At 35.5% G+C, this 16,878-nt stretch overlaps 1 protein-coding gene across 4 annotated transcripts in view; it reads right to left on the bottom strand.

Moving 5' to 3' along the window:
* The window catches only part of parp14rs3 (poly(ADP-ribose) polymerase family member 14-related sequence 3), a 36,126-nt gene extending 20,002 nt beyond the window's left edge, over nucleotides 1-16,124 (bottom strand). For 2 of the 4 annotated variants that reach the window (XM_084122406.1, XM_084122409.1), the window contains exons 1-15: nucleotides 15,761-16,124; nucleotides 14,924-15,105; nucleotides 13,726-13,762; nucleotides 13,459-13,620; nucleotides 12,540-12,779; nucleotides 9,851-10,087; nucleotides 5,716-7,754; nucleotides 4,665-4,734; nucleotides 4,365-4,469; nucleotides 4,183-4,245; nucleotides 3,926-4,102; nucleotides 2,465-2,628; nucleotides 2,352-2,382; nucleotides 2,137-2,241; nucleotides 814-876 (exon numbers count right to left, since the gene is read on the bottom strand). In XM_084122406.1, coding sequence (XP_083978532.1) covers nucleotides 814-876; nucleotides 2,137-2,241; nucleotides 2,352-2,382; nucleotides 2,465-2,628; nucleotides 3,926-4,102; nucleotides 4,183-4,245; nucleotides 4,365-4,469; nucleotides 4,665-4,734; nucleotides 5,716-7,754; nucleotides 9,851-10,087; nucleotides 12,540-12,779; nucleotides 13,459-13,620; nucleotides 13,726-13,762; nucleotides 14,924-15,105; nucleotides 15,761-15,932 — 3,847 coding nt within the window. In that variant the 5' untranslated portion in view covers nucleotides 15,933-16,124. The remainder of the gene's footprint in view (nucleotides 1-813; nucleotides 877-2,136; nucleotides 2,242-2,351; nucleotides 2,383-2,464; nucleotides 2,629-3,925; nucleotides 4,103-4,182; nucleotides 4,246-4,364; nucleotides 4,470-4,664; nucleotides 4,735-5,715; nucleotides 7,755-9,850; nucleotides 10,088-12,539; nucleotides 12,780-13,458; nucleotides 13,621-13,725; nucleotides 13,763-14,923; nucleotides 15,106-15,760) is intronic. The other 2 variants (XM_084122407.1, XM_084122408.1) reach the window with 2 other exon arrangements.
* Between the last annotated feature and the right edge of the window lie 754 nt (nucleotides 16,125-16,878).

Below are 16,878 nucleotides of genomic sequence, written 5' to 3'. Positions count from 1 at the left end.
ACCACTAGATCTTTATTTTTGCTCAGTGTGTTTTGAGGACTTTTAGTGGAACCAACAAACTTCTGTATGATTGTAAAGTGTGTTCGTGCATCTTTCATCATAACTCTTGTTGTGACACTTTGTATCTAATGACATTTAGACTTTTGGTAACAGCCTTTATGTGTAATGCATTATAATGGCATTCATTGTGTACGTTAATATGCATTATATATTTTCATAATCTTTGCAGATTCCTTGTTACATCTGAAATTGGTTGTTTGTCGTGTTTAAATGCATTATACTTTCTAAATGGGTATCAATGAATAGATAAGTGTTTTAATGTATTATAACTGTGGTTACAATTATTCATTCATGCATTATAAAGTGCATAATTAATGCTTTAAAATACTTTTATATAAAGGCTTTAAGGATATTTATGATTTATGCATATTTGATGAAGTTTGCATCATCGACGCATTACATATGTTATTTTTTCTGTTTATCACCGTGAAGCTGCTTTGAAACAATCTGTATTATAAAGCGCTGTAAAGGTGAACTTTTTTGGTGTCACTGTGTGTGTGTGTGTGTGTGTCTATCATTTAATCCCACCAGACTTACAGACACATAATGATTTAATTATTTACGTACTGTTAGTCATCCTCACAAGACATTAAAAATGGATTGAAAAGTTTCTCACTTCAATTTGTTTAACATTACCAGTCCCTGTCATTCAGTATCGGTTCGGCCCAATCACACCTGATCTCCAGAACATCTCTTGCTCATGTGACTGATTATCATCCAGGTTTGATAATGTGGTGTGTAACGTTCTCTCACCGTGTTTTTGACACTCCTGCTCCACAGACGCTCCCGCTGCTTTAAATATGGCACCCGATACACCTGAAGAACAAGGAGCTTTTGAGACGCTGAACATGTTTAAAACATCATAATTCGGTGTAGGCTTGCATAGCCATTCAAACCATTCACAATGACAGCGAATAGAGTACATGATTTGTTTCTTATTCTATCATGAACTTTTTGAATTTTTAAACCATTTGAGTGATTTAAATTTAGATTTAATTTAAAAAATTTAGATTTAAGATTTAAATGAGTCATGACATGATAAATTAAAAATGCATTGTTCTTTTGACATGTAAGAGGTCTTTGTACCATTAAAACATCCTGCAAGTTTCATAGTTTACAACGTCCTTCTCATTATAAACAAAGCATTTATTTAATCAAGCTGATTTTAATGGCGTCCTGGATCATGTCGGAGGATTATATGTTTGTTCGGAGATTGTTTTGTAAACAAGTTGTGATGGATCTGACAGCAGCTGCATCACAAACCCTAGGAGATCTATGGCTTATTTTAAGCCCATTCGGACGGGACTAGTGTGACATGGAGAGGTGGAGTAAAGTAATAATCTCCAGAGCTTCTCCGTGATTTTAGTCCCGTCTGAATGTGCATCTCAGTGATCATCACGGACAATGTCAGTAAAGATTACGGCGACTTTACCTTCAGTAAAAAGGTCTGGAAAAATGACCTCAGGTGATACTGATCCCGTGCGAATAGACCCGCTGTAAATATGTACGTTAATATTCCGTCATTTCCTGTTTAAAAGTAGTTTTCCGCAGTTTTTAAAGTATGGAGACGCTTGAAAAAGCATCAGTTGCGTTCTAGACGCTGGGACGAGTCTGTGGCAAAACTCAAGTGTTTCACACACACACCATCAGATCAGAGAGAAGACCGAACGCACTTGTTAGAGGCACGAAACATCTTTTAGCGTTAGATAAGAGCCTTTCACCAACACAATCCAATCTGAAGATAATTAATACATCGTTCGACCGGACATAACTGATTTATATATATAAATATAGGTTATATGTGTTTGCGCACGTGATATCAGGAAGCAGCGTAACACACACATGAGGACAGGAGTGACGGCGGTGTGTAAATCGAGTTACTCTCACACTTCTGCTGGTTTACTGAGATCTCTTATCCCGTGCGAATTGGCCATTAATATTACAGACGTCCTGTGGTTAAATTACATCACTCCATCTACCCTTGTAAAGCTAATCCTGTCCGAATCGGGCTTTAGAGTAAATGATGTGTTCATATAAAAGTGTTGCGTATTTTGAGTTATATTTGATTATACCGACCTCCTCTCAGGCTCATGTCTCTGTTGGTGGTGTTCACAATCCCTCGGACAGTTTCTGTAGTGATGTCCCCTTTCTTTACCTCAATCCTGACGCTTCCGATTTTGACTATAGAGGACGAGAAAGATTTAAAATATTCACTATTACATTGCAACAGGCTTATTGTGTATCTAAAACACTAGAGCATTGCTAAATAAGCATGAGGAGGTTGTCAAAACCTTGATTTTCGGGCATCTTGTTGCATGCAGGCTGCAGGAAAACAAATTGAACAAATTGAATATGATGGAAAAAGAAATCTGGAAACTATTTTTGTGAATTCATTGGTATTAACCTTGTTCCACACTTTAAAGTATTCGTGAAAGTCATCAAAGATCTTCTGTTCGAATGCCACTATAGTGATGCTCCTGAAGCAGGAGGAGTTCGGCTCCTGCAGATGTTTCTCGATCGCTGTGAGAATGGCTTTGATGGACTCTTCCGGTTTAAAGCCGCCTCGTCCTGCGGAAACGAGGTTATTGCTCAGGACTTGATATTTCTTATGGAAGCCCCATTTCCGCCACATAAAATACATGCTTTCATAAAATTATTATTATGACATTTAAAATATCATTACACATAATTATAAGAAAAAAGTCAAAACTATGTAGTATTAAGTAGTATGTCATCATTTTGACTTTTTATCTCAATTTTACTTAGTATATCATAGTTATGACTTATGTCATATTTTTATCTTCATCTTATGATTTTGTCCATTTTTAATTTTTACTTTTTGTCATAATGAGATAAAGTCAAAATTCTGATTTATTTATTAGAATTATGACTTAATGTCTTAATTTTTTGACCATCATAATTATTACTTTTTATGTCAGCTTTTACTTTGTCTTACTCATAATTATGACTTAGCATGTCAGAATTATGACTTTATATCTCATAATGACAAGTCATAATTTTGACTGTCATTTTTCAACTTTTTATCTCGTAATTACAGTATGAAAGCATGTCATTATTATGATTTCTTTCATAATTTTGAGATAAGTCAAAATTATGACTCAGTACACCATAATAATGACTCATTAGTATGACTTTTTATGTCAGTTTTGAGTCATTTTTTTTTAATTGTTAATTTAAAAAAATTATGAGTTTTTGTAATTTCGAAATTATGACTTAGTACATCATAATTATGACTTAATGTCATCATTTCGACTTTTTATCTCATAATTATAACTTAGTATGTCATAATTATGACTATATCTCATAATGACGTATGTCATAATTTCGACATAATTTTATCTCATAATTATGACATAATAATAGAAATAACCAGACATGCAAGATGTCGAATTGGTCACACAAGACTCACCCATGTATATTTATTGAAAGCCATTATATGATTTTTGTGAGTCTTCCTTGCATATTTTATTGGAATTTCCTGCTTTAAATGATATTAGGCAATTTTTATGTTAGGAAAGTACATTAATGGACATTTTTAAAAAGGTTTCTCCTGGCAACATATTAGAATTTATGACAGTAATGACATAATTATGACAGTCATAATTATGACATTTTGTCAATTATGAGATAAAAAGTCAAAATTATAACTTAGTACATCATAATGTCAATTAGTACACTTAATATGTCATAATTTAAACTTTTTATGACATAATAATGATTTTTTTTGGTCATAATTATGATTTACCAAAGCATGATTTTTTCCCCTACGTGGCAGAAATGGGCTTCCATAATTCCTCTAAAAAAGAATAATTGTAAATATCAAACATTATGGTTTTTGTCATGCCTGTTCCGATGGCAGGTATGGCCAGAGTTGTGGCCATTGTTCCCTCACAGAGGTTCAACACCTTTCCCAGAGATGCTGTGATGTCTGCGATCTTCTCCGGCCCGACCATCTGAGCGATGTTCTTACACTGAAGCGCTCCGGCGCTCGTCATCACTGCTGAACCTGCTTTCAGAGGAGCTGCAAACACACGTCAAGTCACTCAGCACGGCCATTATAATATAAGCATTCCTCAATATTCAGTGCCGTTATGATGATACCTTGCTTTTTACACTCATCAGCAACAGATTTCCCAGCAGCTTTTAAGATGGCACCAGAAACGCCTGTGAAATGATGATGATTAGATGGAAACAAGACTGGAAAACACTGCATGAAAGGTAAAAGTGTGATGGTGATGATGCAAGTCTGGTTAGTATTGATGCTATAGCAAAGAAACACTCACCGGTGTTAAGATCTAAAGTTGTGTTGGATGAATTCACTATGACATCCACCGCTTCTTTGGTGATGTCACCCTTTTTGAGGCATATTGGCACACCATTGATCTGCACTGATGGAATTCCCAGTCATGTGAAAAGAAAAGTATAGTAGTGAAATTACATTTATATTTATGCATTCGGCAGATGCTTTTTCCAAAGCGTTCAAGGTATACATTGTATTAGTTTCTGCAATCGAACCCATGACCTTGATGTTACTATATGAGCTACAGGAGGGCATTAAAAAATTATATATATATATATAGTACCTCTTTTGTCTGATCCATGTTTAATCTTCCAGGATTGAAGGGGGACTTTTATTGACATATCAGGAAATCCCTGTTAATGATAAAATACAGGTGATCAAAAAAAAAAAAAGATGCACTGCAAAAAAGATTCTCATCCTCAGTATTTTTGTCTTGTTTTCCAGGATTAAACCCATACTGAGTTTGAATATTTCCAAAAAGTGGCGAATGGGATGGGATGAAGTGTCCATAACAAATTCTATGAAGTGAATCCAGTTATAAATGAAAGTCCTAACCATTGTTTACATTTAGATCATAGAAATTACCAGACATGCGAGATGTCGAATTGGTCACACAAGACTCACCCATGTATATTTATTGAAAGCCGTTATATGATTTTTGTAAGTCTTCCTTGCATATTTTATTGGAATTCCTGCTTTAAATGATATTAGGCAATTTTTAATTTTCAGAAAGTACATTAATGGACATTTTTAAAAAGGTTTCTCCTGGCAAAATATTAGAATTTTTATTGAATATCAAATTGAAATATGTTTATTATTATTATATTTTTTGTTTTAATTGTTTGTAGGGATAAGATTCTTAAATGATTGCAATATTTTATCAATATTTTTCAGTATTTTAAATTTTATTACTTTTGAGTTTGCCTTGAATATAGCCTTTGATGATGATATGGCGTAAAATGATGAATAAATAAATCTTGTTTTCCAGCACAAATATCCAAACATTCTTAAATCAAAATACATTTACTAAGACTTAAGATATTAAGTCTTGTTTACTTAAATAATAATCATCAAAATTATGTTTTTTTTTAGCTTAAAACAATAACAAATATCTGCCAATGGAGTCAGAAAAATAATTTAGTTTTCTCTTTAAGTTTATTTTCTGACTTAACTCACTTAATATCTTCAGTCATTTTGCTTTTCCAGTAAATATATCATGATTTAAGAATTTTTAGATATTTGTACCGGAAAACAAGACAAAAACACTGAGGAAGAACCACTTTTTTGCAGTGTTGTTAAACATTACAGGTTTGTAAATTAGTAGGGGATCGTACTAGTTCCTGGATCAGAGCGTTGAACTCCTCAACGATCTTCCCATCTGAATCCACAACACTGATATTTCTAATGTTTTTAGGTGAATTCTGAAGTCCGGCGCAGAACTGCAGAACGGCTGCTCGGATCGCCACGCAACTTTCTTTGACGGAGAATCCAAAGGTTTCGCAACCAATTGCCGGCATTGCAATGGAAACGCATCGTTTTCCCTCGGCTTCCAGGAGACAGTTTTTCACGGATGACTGAAGGTAGACCGAGTCCAGCGCTTGACCTTTCTGCGGAAGCACGGCGTAAATGAGCGTCTCGGCGTTGAGTTTTCCAGCGTCGCTGACCAGCACATCTCCAGGTAAAAGACTCTGCTTTTCCTTCTTGGGAGTTTCACACACTTCTGAAATCTTCTCGCCTCCAAACTTGAGAAAGCGCTGAGCCATGGGGTTATTAAAATCTAGATTCCCATTCAACGTACAGATCAACGCGTCGGCTGTAAAATGGTGCACATCTCCCTCAGTGATGCTCAGAGTCACGAAATCGCCTATTCTGTGCGTGAAGCTCTTCGGAGGAGCAACTATGTGTTCTTGCGATAAATACAGGTTGCACTGCTTCTCTCTGGCTTTTGCTTTCATGCTGTCTCCGTGCTTTTCCAGAACCTTGGCTTCTCCTGCTTTGCGATACTTGTGCTTCTCCACGACAATGGATGACAGCTTCTGCTGTACGACATCCATGGCTTCTTTAATGTTGTCTTTAGGCGCTGTGACCTTCAAACCAGGAGAATTTGGCGCTTTGCACGCAAGCATCGATGCGCCAAGCCGCTTGAGTTGAGGGAGATCGGACAGATTCAGGCAGGAGTCCACGAACTCGACCTCTTGCGCAGATTTCAGAGGGACGTTTTCAGTCGTTGGTTCCTTGTTCTCTAGATATCGCCTCACTTTTCCTGTAACATCCGCAACTGCGTTGGAAAGCCCGGATATTATAACCTGCATGTTTGATTGTGCGACCTTGACGTCGTTTGCTTTCTCGCGTTCACCTTGAAGATTCCTGAGAAAGCATGTTAAAGCGTCAACGCTTTGATTGGGAGAAATCAACACAACCTCCTCTTTGAGAATCTCCCCGATTTTGTTTTCAGCTCCCTTCAGGTTTTCCTTCTCAACCAAGATCCCGAAGAAATCCTTTCGGTTTAGGAATCTAGCTGGAATGTGGTTGTCCTGCTCAAACTTTTGAAGATCCAGCGACTTCAGAAAGTCAATCAGATGCGAAGAAAGCTTCAGCTGGTGCGTGATTATGTTCTTCTGTGCGTTTTTGATGAGCATTTCCACTGAATTTACTTTCTCCTTCAAACCTTTGAGGGAAATAATATGCTGTTTCTCATCATGGGATAAACTCACCTGCCCTAGTTTGGACAGCACGCGCTCTTTTATTAGATCAAATGTCTCTCTGCAGTCTAGTTGAATTGTGGCTTCGATCGTGTTTCTTTCCACTTCCACCTCAACAGCGGCGTTCTCCAGGAGAACCCTGATTTTATCTGAAAGGATCCTGACCTGCTCTTTCACTCCAGAAATTACAACTTTAGAGTTGCGCTCCTTAAAGGACAGCGCTGTATCAGCCGTGACGAGAGCGTCGCACTCCTTTTCAACTTTCCTCCAGACGTCCTCCTCTACTTTCAGCTCTTCTGTGTCGTATCCACTCAAAAATGACTCAACTCCTCTCATTATCTTGGACTCCCAAGTTGGTGCGATTTGCATGGCGGTCAGAGACTCTTTATTGACGTCCATCTCCAGTTTTATTTCACTTGCTAATGCAGTGCTGTCAATGAGAACTTTGGCATGAAGCAGTTTGGCATCGCTCTCCAGTTGTTTCCTATATCGCTCATTGGTTTCAAAGAATAGGAGTAGATCTTCGCTGACAGGAATGTTGACTTTTGTGGTTTTGTCAGTCAGGGAGGGTTTTTCTCCAGTTAAAGCCTTTTGCAAACTTGAGTAAAACAGTGAAGCGTGAACATCTGTGCCGCAAACACTGTGTTTCTGTTCCACCACTGCATGTGCATCTATTAAAACAGAAGAGACAGTAAAATTATTCGTAACTCTTTACAATAAGGTTCATTAACTAACAATGAGCAATACATTTGTTACAGTATTTATTCATCTTTGTTAATGTTAGTTAATAAAAATACAGCTTTTCATTGTTTGTTCATGTTAGTTCACAGCGCATTAACTAACGTTAACAAATACATATTTTGATTTTAATAACGTATTAGTAAATGTTGACATTAATATTAACTAAGATTAATAAATGGTGAAGAAGTCCTGTTCATTCTTAGTTCATGTTAATAGAATTACTGTATTGTAACAAATATCTGCCAATTTGGTCAGAAAAATCTTGTTTTCCCTTTAAATTAAGATTATTTTTCTAACCCCATTTGCAGATATTTTTTCTTGTTTTAAGCATAAACTCACTTCATTTTGATACATTGTTAAGACTTAGGGGCCTATCTTACACCCGGCGCAATGCTTTTTTGCTAGTTTCAGCCCGACGCATTTATCATTTTCACGTCCTATTGTTTAAATAGCAAATGCATTTGCGCCCATTTGTGCGCCCATGGGCGTGCTGGTCTGAAAACGAGGTGTGTTCTGGCGCATTGTTGGCACGTTGCTATTTTGAGGCAACAGAAATAGACTGAGCCTTTGACCAACTGAACCCTGGTCTAAAGTCAATGGCGCAATATTTTTTTTTATGTGGCGGGTCCACAACGTGCGTACAGTCTGCTGATTAAACACACAAGGACGCACAGCAGCACAAAAACATGCAAAATATTTAAAATAAAAGGATTACAATGTAAAAGATTATTATTGTGTACATAACGATATGGTGGAATCCGGCTTGTCCCGTAGATGTTCTGCTTGCGCACTTTAACCTCACGCACGAGCAGTTCCATTTGCGCTCTGGAGACGCGTTCAGCCTTTCCACTATCAAAATCCGTCATGTAAACAGCGAATCCGCCATGGCGCGAGCGCAAACTGGCATTTAAAGGGAATGGGAGATGAGACTCTGATTGGTTTAACACGCGTAAATCTCAAAACACACCCATTACTCATTAAGAGAATAGGGACGACCCTTTTAGACCATGCGCCGGGAGCACCGACCATTTTTCCTGTCGTTAAACTAGCAAAAGTGGATTCAGACACGCCATAAGTGAACTTGCGCCCTGCGCTTTAGACTATGTGCTTAGATCGTTAAAATAGGGCCCATAATATCTTATGTCATTTAGCTTGTATCTTGATTTAAGAATGTTTAGATATTTGTACTGGAATACAAGACAGAAATACAGATTTTTTTTTTTTTTAAGGATGCACCGATATGAAAATTTTGGCCAACACCAATACAGTAATTCTTTATATTTGAAAGCCAATAACTGATATATTGGCAGATAAATCTAAATCCAAGTTTTTATATATTTTTTGAGAGCCTGATAAAAAATAAAAAAAAGTCTCACCATTAAAATCCATGTTCCAAGCACACAAATTAATGATGTTATTTTATAGTTAATTCGGTAACACTTTATTTTACAGTGTCCTTGTTACATATGTTACATGTACTTACTATAGTAATAACTGTAAATTATGCATAATTACATGCAACTAACCCTCAACTAAACCCTAATCCTACCCTAACCCTATAGTAAGTACATGTAGTTGATTAATATTACTCAGTACTTAAATATATAATTACACTGTAACAATGACACCTTAAAATAAAGTGTAATCATTAATTTTATAGCGTATATGACAGATTTGCGATGCGCATGTTGCACTGTATTTTCCTGTTTGAAGTGATTCCAATCATATTTCAAGCAATTCAAAACCATCATGGTGAACAGTGTGCATCTGTGTCTCAGCTGAAGGAAATAATCCATTATTTATCGGCTTTAATATATATATATATATATATATATATATATATATATATATATATATATATATATATATATCGGCCAATTTTTTTTATCGGGCTGATAACGATAATATTAAACATGATCATATATCGGCCTATACCGATATGTTGGCTGATATATCGTGCATCACTATATATTTTTGTGGTGTACGGTGTTAAACGAATATTTCATCATTGCATCTGAAAACCAACCATCACAGTTCCCAAAGGTGATGACCGCGCTTGTTCGTCTGTTGATCCATATGAAGTTCTCGATATCTCCTCCTCTGCTCTTCTTCTTGTTGCTGAAGTAAAGGGTGAGAATTTCTTCACTGATCTTCTCCAGATCTCCCTGGACCAGGACCGAGTCCGTCCGCTCCATACGCGTCACTCCGATGTCTCGGCCCTGCAGTTGCTTTGATGTGCATTTTCTTATAAAGAATTTCACATCTGTTGATAAAATGATAAAGGAAGAAAAATTATTTAGGATGCATGTTCTTTTAAAACGTTCACAGAATTGAGTATGTCGTTATTAACTCTTATTTGAATGTTGACCACAGCCGGCAGTCATTCATTTTCTCCAGTTAAAGATTTCACTCTTATAAATAAAGGTTTCCGAAAGTGTTTGTTTTTTGCACAGCAGTGCCATAGAAGAGATATTTTTGGTTCCCCAAAGAATCCTTCAGTGATCATTTTTCATTTCTTAAAATAACCTTCTTTTTTTTTTTCTACGTGCGAAGAACATTTTAATAATCTAAATAACCTTTTTACACTATAAAGAACCTTTTGTGCATTGGAAATGTTCCATGGATATTAAAGGTTCTTCATGGGACCATCAATGACAATAAATAACCTTTATTTTTAAGAGTGTAAAACGGTGAAGTGGGAACATCGGTTTTTAATGTTGACAATGTGCACATTTATATTTACTGGTGCCCTGGATGAGATTATAAACAATTGTTTCATGAGAATATAAAACACAACACTGAAGAGTGGAAATAAAAGATGGTGTCAAATGGTGTCACTTTTCTTCCTATTGATTAAGAACTGAACATTATTTACGGAAGGTTGCAAAAGGGAGATTTCACAGTGATATTTTTTTGGTTCCCCAAAGAACATTTTCTTAAAAGAACCATTTTTTCTTACTGTGAAGAACATTTTAATAGTCTAAAGAATGTTTTTCCATTTTAAAGAACCTTTAGTGGTTCCATGAATGTTAAAGGTTCTTCACTGAACCATTAATAAAGATCCTTTATTTTTAAGAGTGTAGTGATAAATATTTGCTTTTATTCCTCAATGTCCTCTTGTTTTTAATGTCATTTATGATTCATTTTCAGATTATTTGCAATGATGAAAGGTGGTTATAGATTTAGCACAAACTGTAGAGGTTAGATCTGAAAATCTGTCATGTGAATACTGTATTAAAATCATGAATTACTATTAAAATTTGCTTGCAAAACAATGATTTTTGTCTTGTTTTCTATTACAAATGTCTAGACATTCTTAAATCAAGATACATTTACTGGAGAAGCAAAATGACTATAATGATTGAGAATGAGAGTGATTATAATCAAGGTAATATCTAATATCTAAATATCAAATGAGTTGAATAACTTTACATATTTGATATCTGAATGCAGTAACAGTGCTTGCTCATTTATCCCAGCTTCCAGAAATTAAATAGGGACTGGTTTTGTGTTTGAGAAAGGTCTTCAACATGTTAAAACACATAGGGGTCATTGAAGCCAATAGTTTAAGGGACCATTTCTCAGTAAAAGCCTTACTTAGACTAAAATGTAGCTCTTCTTGAGAAAGAACGCATTATCTTGATGTTTTGAGACGAGACTCCTGTTTATAGTTAGAGCCTGGCCAAATCCAACCTTGGGAAAGCTGTGTGTCGGTGTGTGTGTTAGTCTTCTTGCTTACAGGTTAAGGAACCACTGGCATTGTTAGAGGTTGACTGAGTTGTTGTTCGGGACATGCTGACACCCAGCAACCCAAATCTGCGACCTGGAAGGTCACGACGTGCCAAACTTCAGGGTCTGAGTTTCAGCTGCATAATCTATGGAGATATGCTTCAGTCTATCTGTATATGTGTGGAAAATTACTATGTTTATCAATTTCTTAGCCAATCAGAATCATTCAGCCTGTAAGCAATGACGTAGCTTAGACCTTGGTGAAGGGTATAACTGGTGTGTGTGTGTGTGTATAACTGCTGTGATCTTTGTAACTGTAAGCGGGGCGGCCTACGAACTCCTGTGTGAGTCTTGAAGCTGAACTTCTGCTGATGAAACTGCAAACTATCTTCAGTAAAACTTTTCTTCAATTTTTTATAATTCTGACTCCGGGTCTTCTTTCAAACATCTGGATCTGGGGTCCTAAACTGTTAACCCCTAACAATATTAAGTCTTGTTTTCTGATCAAAATTAATTGGGTTTTGCTTAAAACAAAAAAAAAATCTGCCAGTCGAGTCAGAAAAATAATATTGTTTTCCCTTTGAATTATGTTTTTCTGACCCCATTGGCAGATATTTTTTTCTTGTTTTAAGAAAAAAGTCACTTATATTTTTTCTCCAGTAAATGAATCTTGATTTAAGAATGTTTAGATATTTGTACTGGAAAACAAGACAAAAATACTGAGGAAGTGAACAAGACTAATTAGAGCAAGTCTTTATTTTAATAGACGCGCATGCAGTGGTGGAACAAATGTTCACGCTTCACTGTTTTACTCATTTGCAAAAGGCTTTAACTGGAGAACATTATTGTGAATATTAATGACTGCTCAGATTATATGCTTGGGTGACAAGACAAGAGAAAATAAGCAGGCGTCCCAAAAACAGAGGACAAAACATTGCAGAGAGTGACAATAACAGACACCAAGAGGGAAAGACTTCCAAACCCACCAATATCTTGTTTAAAGGTGACGACAATCCTATCATCATCATCAAGTGTCTCCCAAGTGTATTCTGTCGTCTTGCTACAGCTGCCAATGAACACTGAGATTTTCTTGCAGTCTGTGTTGCCATCAAACCCCGTCAAGATGAAGCGACGGGGGTCTGACTTCCCTCCCAGACTTCCTTCATTATACACTTGTACAGATACACCAAGATCATGTTCTTCCTTGCCAAAAATCTTCTTGAAATCTGAGAAAAGGGTCAACATTATGTTAATTTTGATCTCAAAGATGATAACTACACTGTAAAAAATGCTTTTCTTACTTTTTTTTTGTCTTGTTTCCAGTCCAAATATCTAAAAATTCTAAAAATCAAGATGCATTTACTAGATGAGTAAAATGACATAAGATATTATGTCCTGTTTTCCGGGGGAATTAATCAAAATTAAGTGAGTTGATGCTTAAAAAAATCAAAATGATCTGCCAATGGGGTAAGAAAAATAATGTTCATTCAAACCGAAACAAGATTATTTTTCTTACCCCATTGGCAGATAATTGTGCTTGTTTTAAGCAAAAACTCACTAAATTTGTATTTATTTCCCCAGAAAACAAGACTTAATATCTTATGTCATTTCACTACTTTAGTAAATGGATCTTGATTTAAGAAATGTTTGATATTTGGACTGGAAACAAGACAAAAATACGAAGTAAGAAAAGCATTTTCTGCAGTGTAATCATCATGATTTTCTTTTTTAATGTTCTTTAAGGTAAGCTCTGACTTAGCTAGTGCTAGTTGTCTAATGAAACAGAATTAGGCCTACATCATGTGTAAGTGATGCATTAAAAATAGACTTGCAAAACTGGTTTCATGTTACAATATGAGCAGCTAATAAACAAACTCCCGTGCAACTTTGGTCTTAAAATCATACCTGACTGGCTGTAGAGTTTCAGGATCCAGCTGTTATTTCCGTGCTTTGCTAGCTCAAACTGCTCTGTAAATTGCTCAAAATACATCTGAAGTGTTTCCTTATCAACCGAAGTTAATGAAGAGGTAATTAGAAGATCTGGTATTTCTGAATCCTCCTCATTGTCTGTATTATGAACAAATGTATACATGTGACCAAAGTGTCATTGTTAATGTTTTGAAAATCTGTGAATATTTTTAAACACTAAAAGTAAAAGCATTATAGTCAAACCTTTAATTTGTGTTGCAGGCTTTCTTACTGCAGAGACCTTTGCACAATAAGGAGGAAGTGTGTGAGTATATGAACATTCATCTGACCTAGTTTTAAATTACAGTAATGTGTCCCTCCTTCACTGAATTACACATTTAGAGGTGTAAAAATATATCATGCCACAATATATCGCAATACAAAAATGCATCAATAAGTATCGTGGATAGTGACGATATTTGTATTGTGTATAATTCAACCTGTGTGAGAATTTTTTTTAAGTTTACAGAGTTTTAGTGTCAGTACTACATTAAACTACTATATATAATGTTGAATATAATGTATAATAATGCAATGGGGGGATATTTGTGGGTCCTGATAATGCCAAATGTCTGATGTTACCAGTAAAAATTGATAAATGTATCTAGTCGTGAAACAATGCAAGCATATTCGTCTAAAATAATTCTGTTTTCAGCTTCAGAATCATGAATATTGTTATTCTGGTGTCTCTACTGTCCTGCATTGGGTTTTCCAGCACCAAGTCCAAGACTATTCATTTACATCCACAATGTAATACCAAATTTAGCATTTTAATCAGCTGTGCAGTTTTTGTTAACCTTTTATCATTTGTCTTGGGAGTATCGCAATAATATCGTATCGTGAGTTCAGTATCGTGATATGTATCGAATTGTGACATGAGGGTATCGTTACACCCCTAACTGTATTTCTCTTATGTTTCTTTGATATTTTAAATCAAGATCAAGACCCATATTAAGCTGGAGTGTTGCGTAAATGTCCCGTTGCTTCCTTGTCTTTCAAAAGAGGCATGAATCATGATATTTTGAAACTTGTAGTCTAACGTGTGAGTCTAAATCGTATCATATAGCTACTGGAGTGCCTCAGGGCTCAGTGCTAGGACCACTTCTCTTCTTCATCTACATGTCATCACTAGGATCTGTCATTCAGAAACATGGTTTTTCATATCAATGCTACACTAACACACTCTACTCTCATCCCAGCTAGAATTACTATTCAATATATCTATTTAAAAAAAAAAAAAGATTAATTGGGACTAGTCACAGCACTTGCATATTGTTGCCCTATTGTTGGTTTGATTGCTTCTGTTGCTCTGCTCACTTGTAAGTCGCTTTGGATAAAAGGGTCTGCTAAATGATTAAATGTAATGCAAATGTATTAACGATAATAATTCATAAATAATCACCTGGTTTGCAGGAGCGGGCAGTGACTTAAGGAGCGCGCTTTTCTCCAGCTTGGGCTTTGGCAGAACTTGTGGTTTGATCTTTTTGCTTTTCTTGTCTTCTGGTAGTTTCACTGTCACTTCAACTGCTCCCTTAGATTTGAAATCAACTTTATGGATTCTTTTGTCAAGCACCTTCTTCAGATCTGGAAAACAGGGGAATTCTCTGTGAAACTTCCATTTCCCAAACTATTTCAGTTATTTTTTAATCATGTATGTTATGTAACGTTGTGGAAGGTTTGTTTTGAGCTGGAAACTGGAAGGTTGTTTGCGCCACTGAATAAAAAATATATAATTGTGACTTTTCATCTCACATTTATTGCTGCTTTGGCATAAAAAACGAGCCTACTGCATTTCAGATTATGGGAGGGACTTCCGGTTTGGGGAAACTTTCGTTGATTGTTTACAGATTAACGGAAGTTAGGCTACTCACATAATTCCGGCAAAGGCGTATAAAAGTTGGATAGGAAGGCTATATGGAATAACAATTACAAATAATAATAATAATAATAATAACAATAGACTAATAATAATAAAGTACAATACAATAAAAAAATAAGTAAACAAATATAGAAATACATTACAAATAAATTAAAACATAAAATAAAGACATGAATATAAATGCGAGTTTATAATATTTCGTAATTCTGAATTTTGTATTGTAGAAAAGTCTGAATGGAAATTACTTTTATTATTATTATATTTTTCCGTGGAGGAAATAATTAAGCTTCCAGGTCAGTAATAAGCTTTAGTATTAGTTTTGTCTCTGTGTTTATTAGCTATGATGTTGCGATGACTTACCTTCTTCAGTCATATAAATCAGAAGTGCTTTTCGTTTGTCATCTTGATGTTCTCGAATCTGCTCGATCTCTCCTCCTGATCTTCTTTTATTTTTAAAATAAAGCTCAACTTTTGACTTCACACGGTCAAAATCATCCGGCAAACCCTCGAGAATCAGACATCTCTCTTCCATTGCGCTCCAAAAGAGTTGAGAAAGTAGCCTAACTTTCCCCTAAAGTCACAAAACTGTGACAAAACAATCATAAGTCACACGAAGATACTCACAGCAAATTATAAATGAAGGAATCAACAAGGCGTAACGTTACCGATTCGATTCAACAGTAACTTAGCCTACTTTCGCTTTTACTTCAGGATTCGCTTATGCCTAGTTCACACTACACGACTTTAAACGTCGGCAGATCGCTGTGCTGTTCAGACTACATGACTTGCTCTGGAGTCTTGAAGTCGTTGTGGTGTTCAGACTATGTGACACTACGTTAATCTTCTGCAACAGGGGCTTACACACTACAGGAGCTGACAACAAGTCTTGGCGCATTCCAATGGCAAATGGACGGCGGGACAAAATTGTTGGTATATATATATATATATATATATATATATATATATATATATATACATATATATATATAGTTGAGCACCGTCATTAGAACGCTATAACCGCAAAAAAACGTGTTATTAAAATATTTGTAAATTTCTATCTTTTCTATTATAGAGAATGTTTAAATACTAATTAAAAACAATTGTTGACAGTCTGTGTTATTATTGGTCTATACGTTTCCAACTGTAATTGATTCTTTCAATCATTTGAGATAGAAATAAAAGCTATGACTATGATATAGTTATGTGCCATCATTATGAGATTTATTAAACAAATGAAAAACATTTCCAATAATAAACATTAGCAATAAACATTTGCAATAATAAACAATATCATTACCGATAACTGATCGTGCAGTTTAATTACCCCTTGACTGGCCCCAAACAGTGTATATATGATGTGTATTACATTTTAGCTCAAAAACAATTGTAATAAAAGATAGGATCATAAGATGCTATTTTGGGTTTTTACCACTTAATGAAGTTTTGTTTTGTAAATCGTGAGACATGATTTTTACCAC

The sequence above is a fragment of the Abramis brama genome (assembly GCF_963993115.1).
Source record: "Abramis brama genome assembly, chromosome: 8".
In the NCBI taxonomy this organism is placed as follows: domain Eukaryota; kingdom Metazoa; phylum Chordata; class Actinopteri; order Cypriniformes; family Leuciscidae; genus Abramis; species Abramis brama.
Note: the sequence above shows the minus strand (reverse complement) of the source record. Positions and strands in the feature narration are given on the sequence as shown.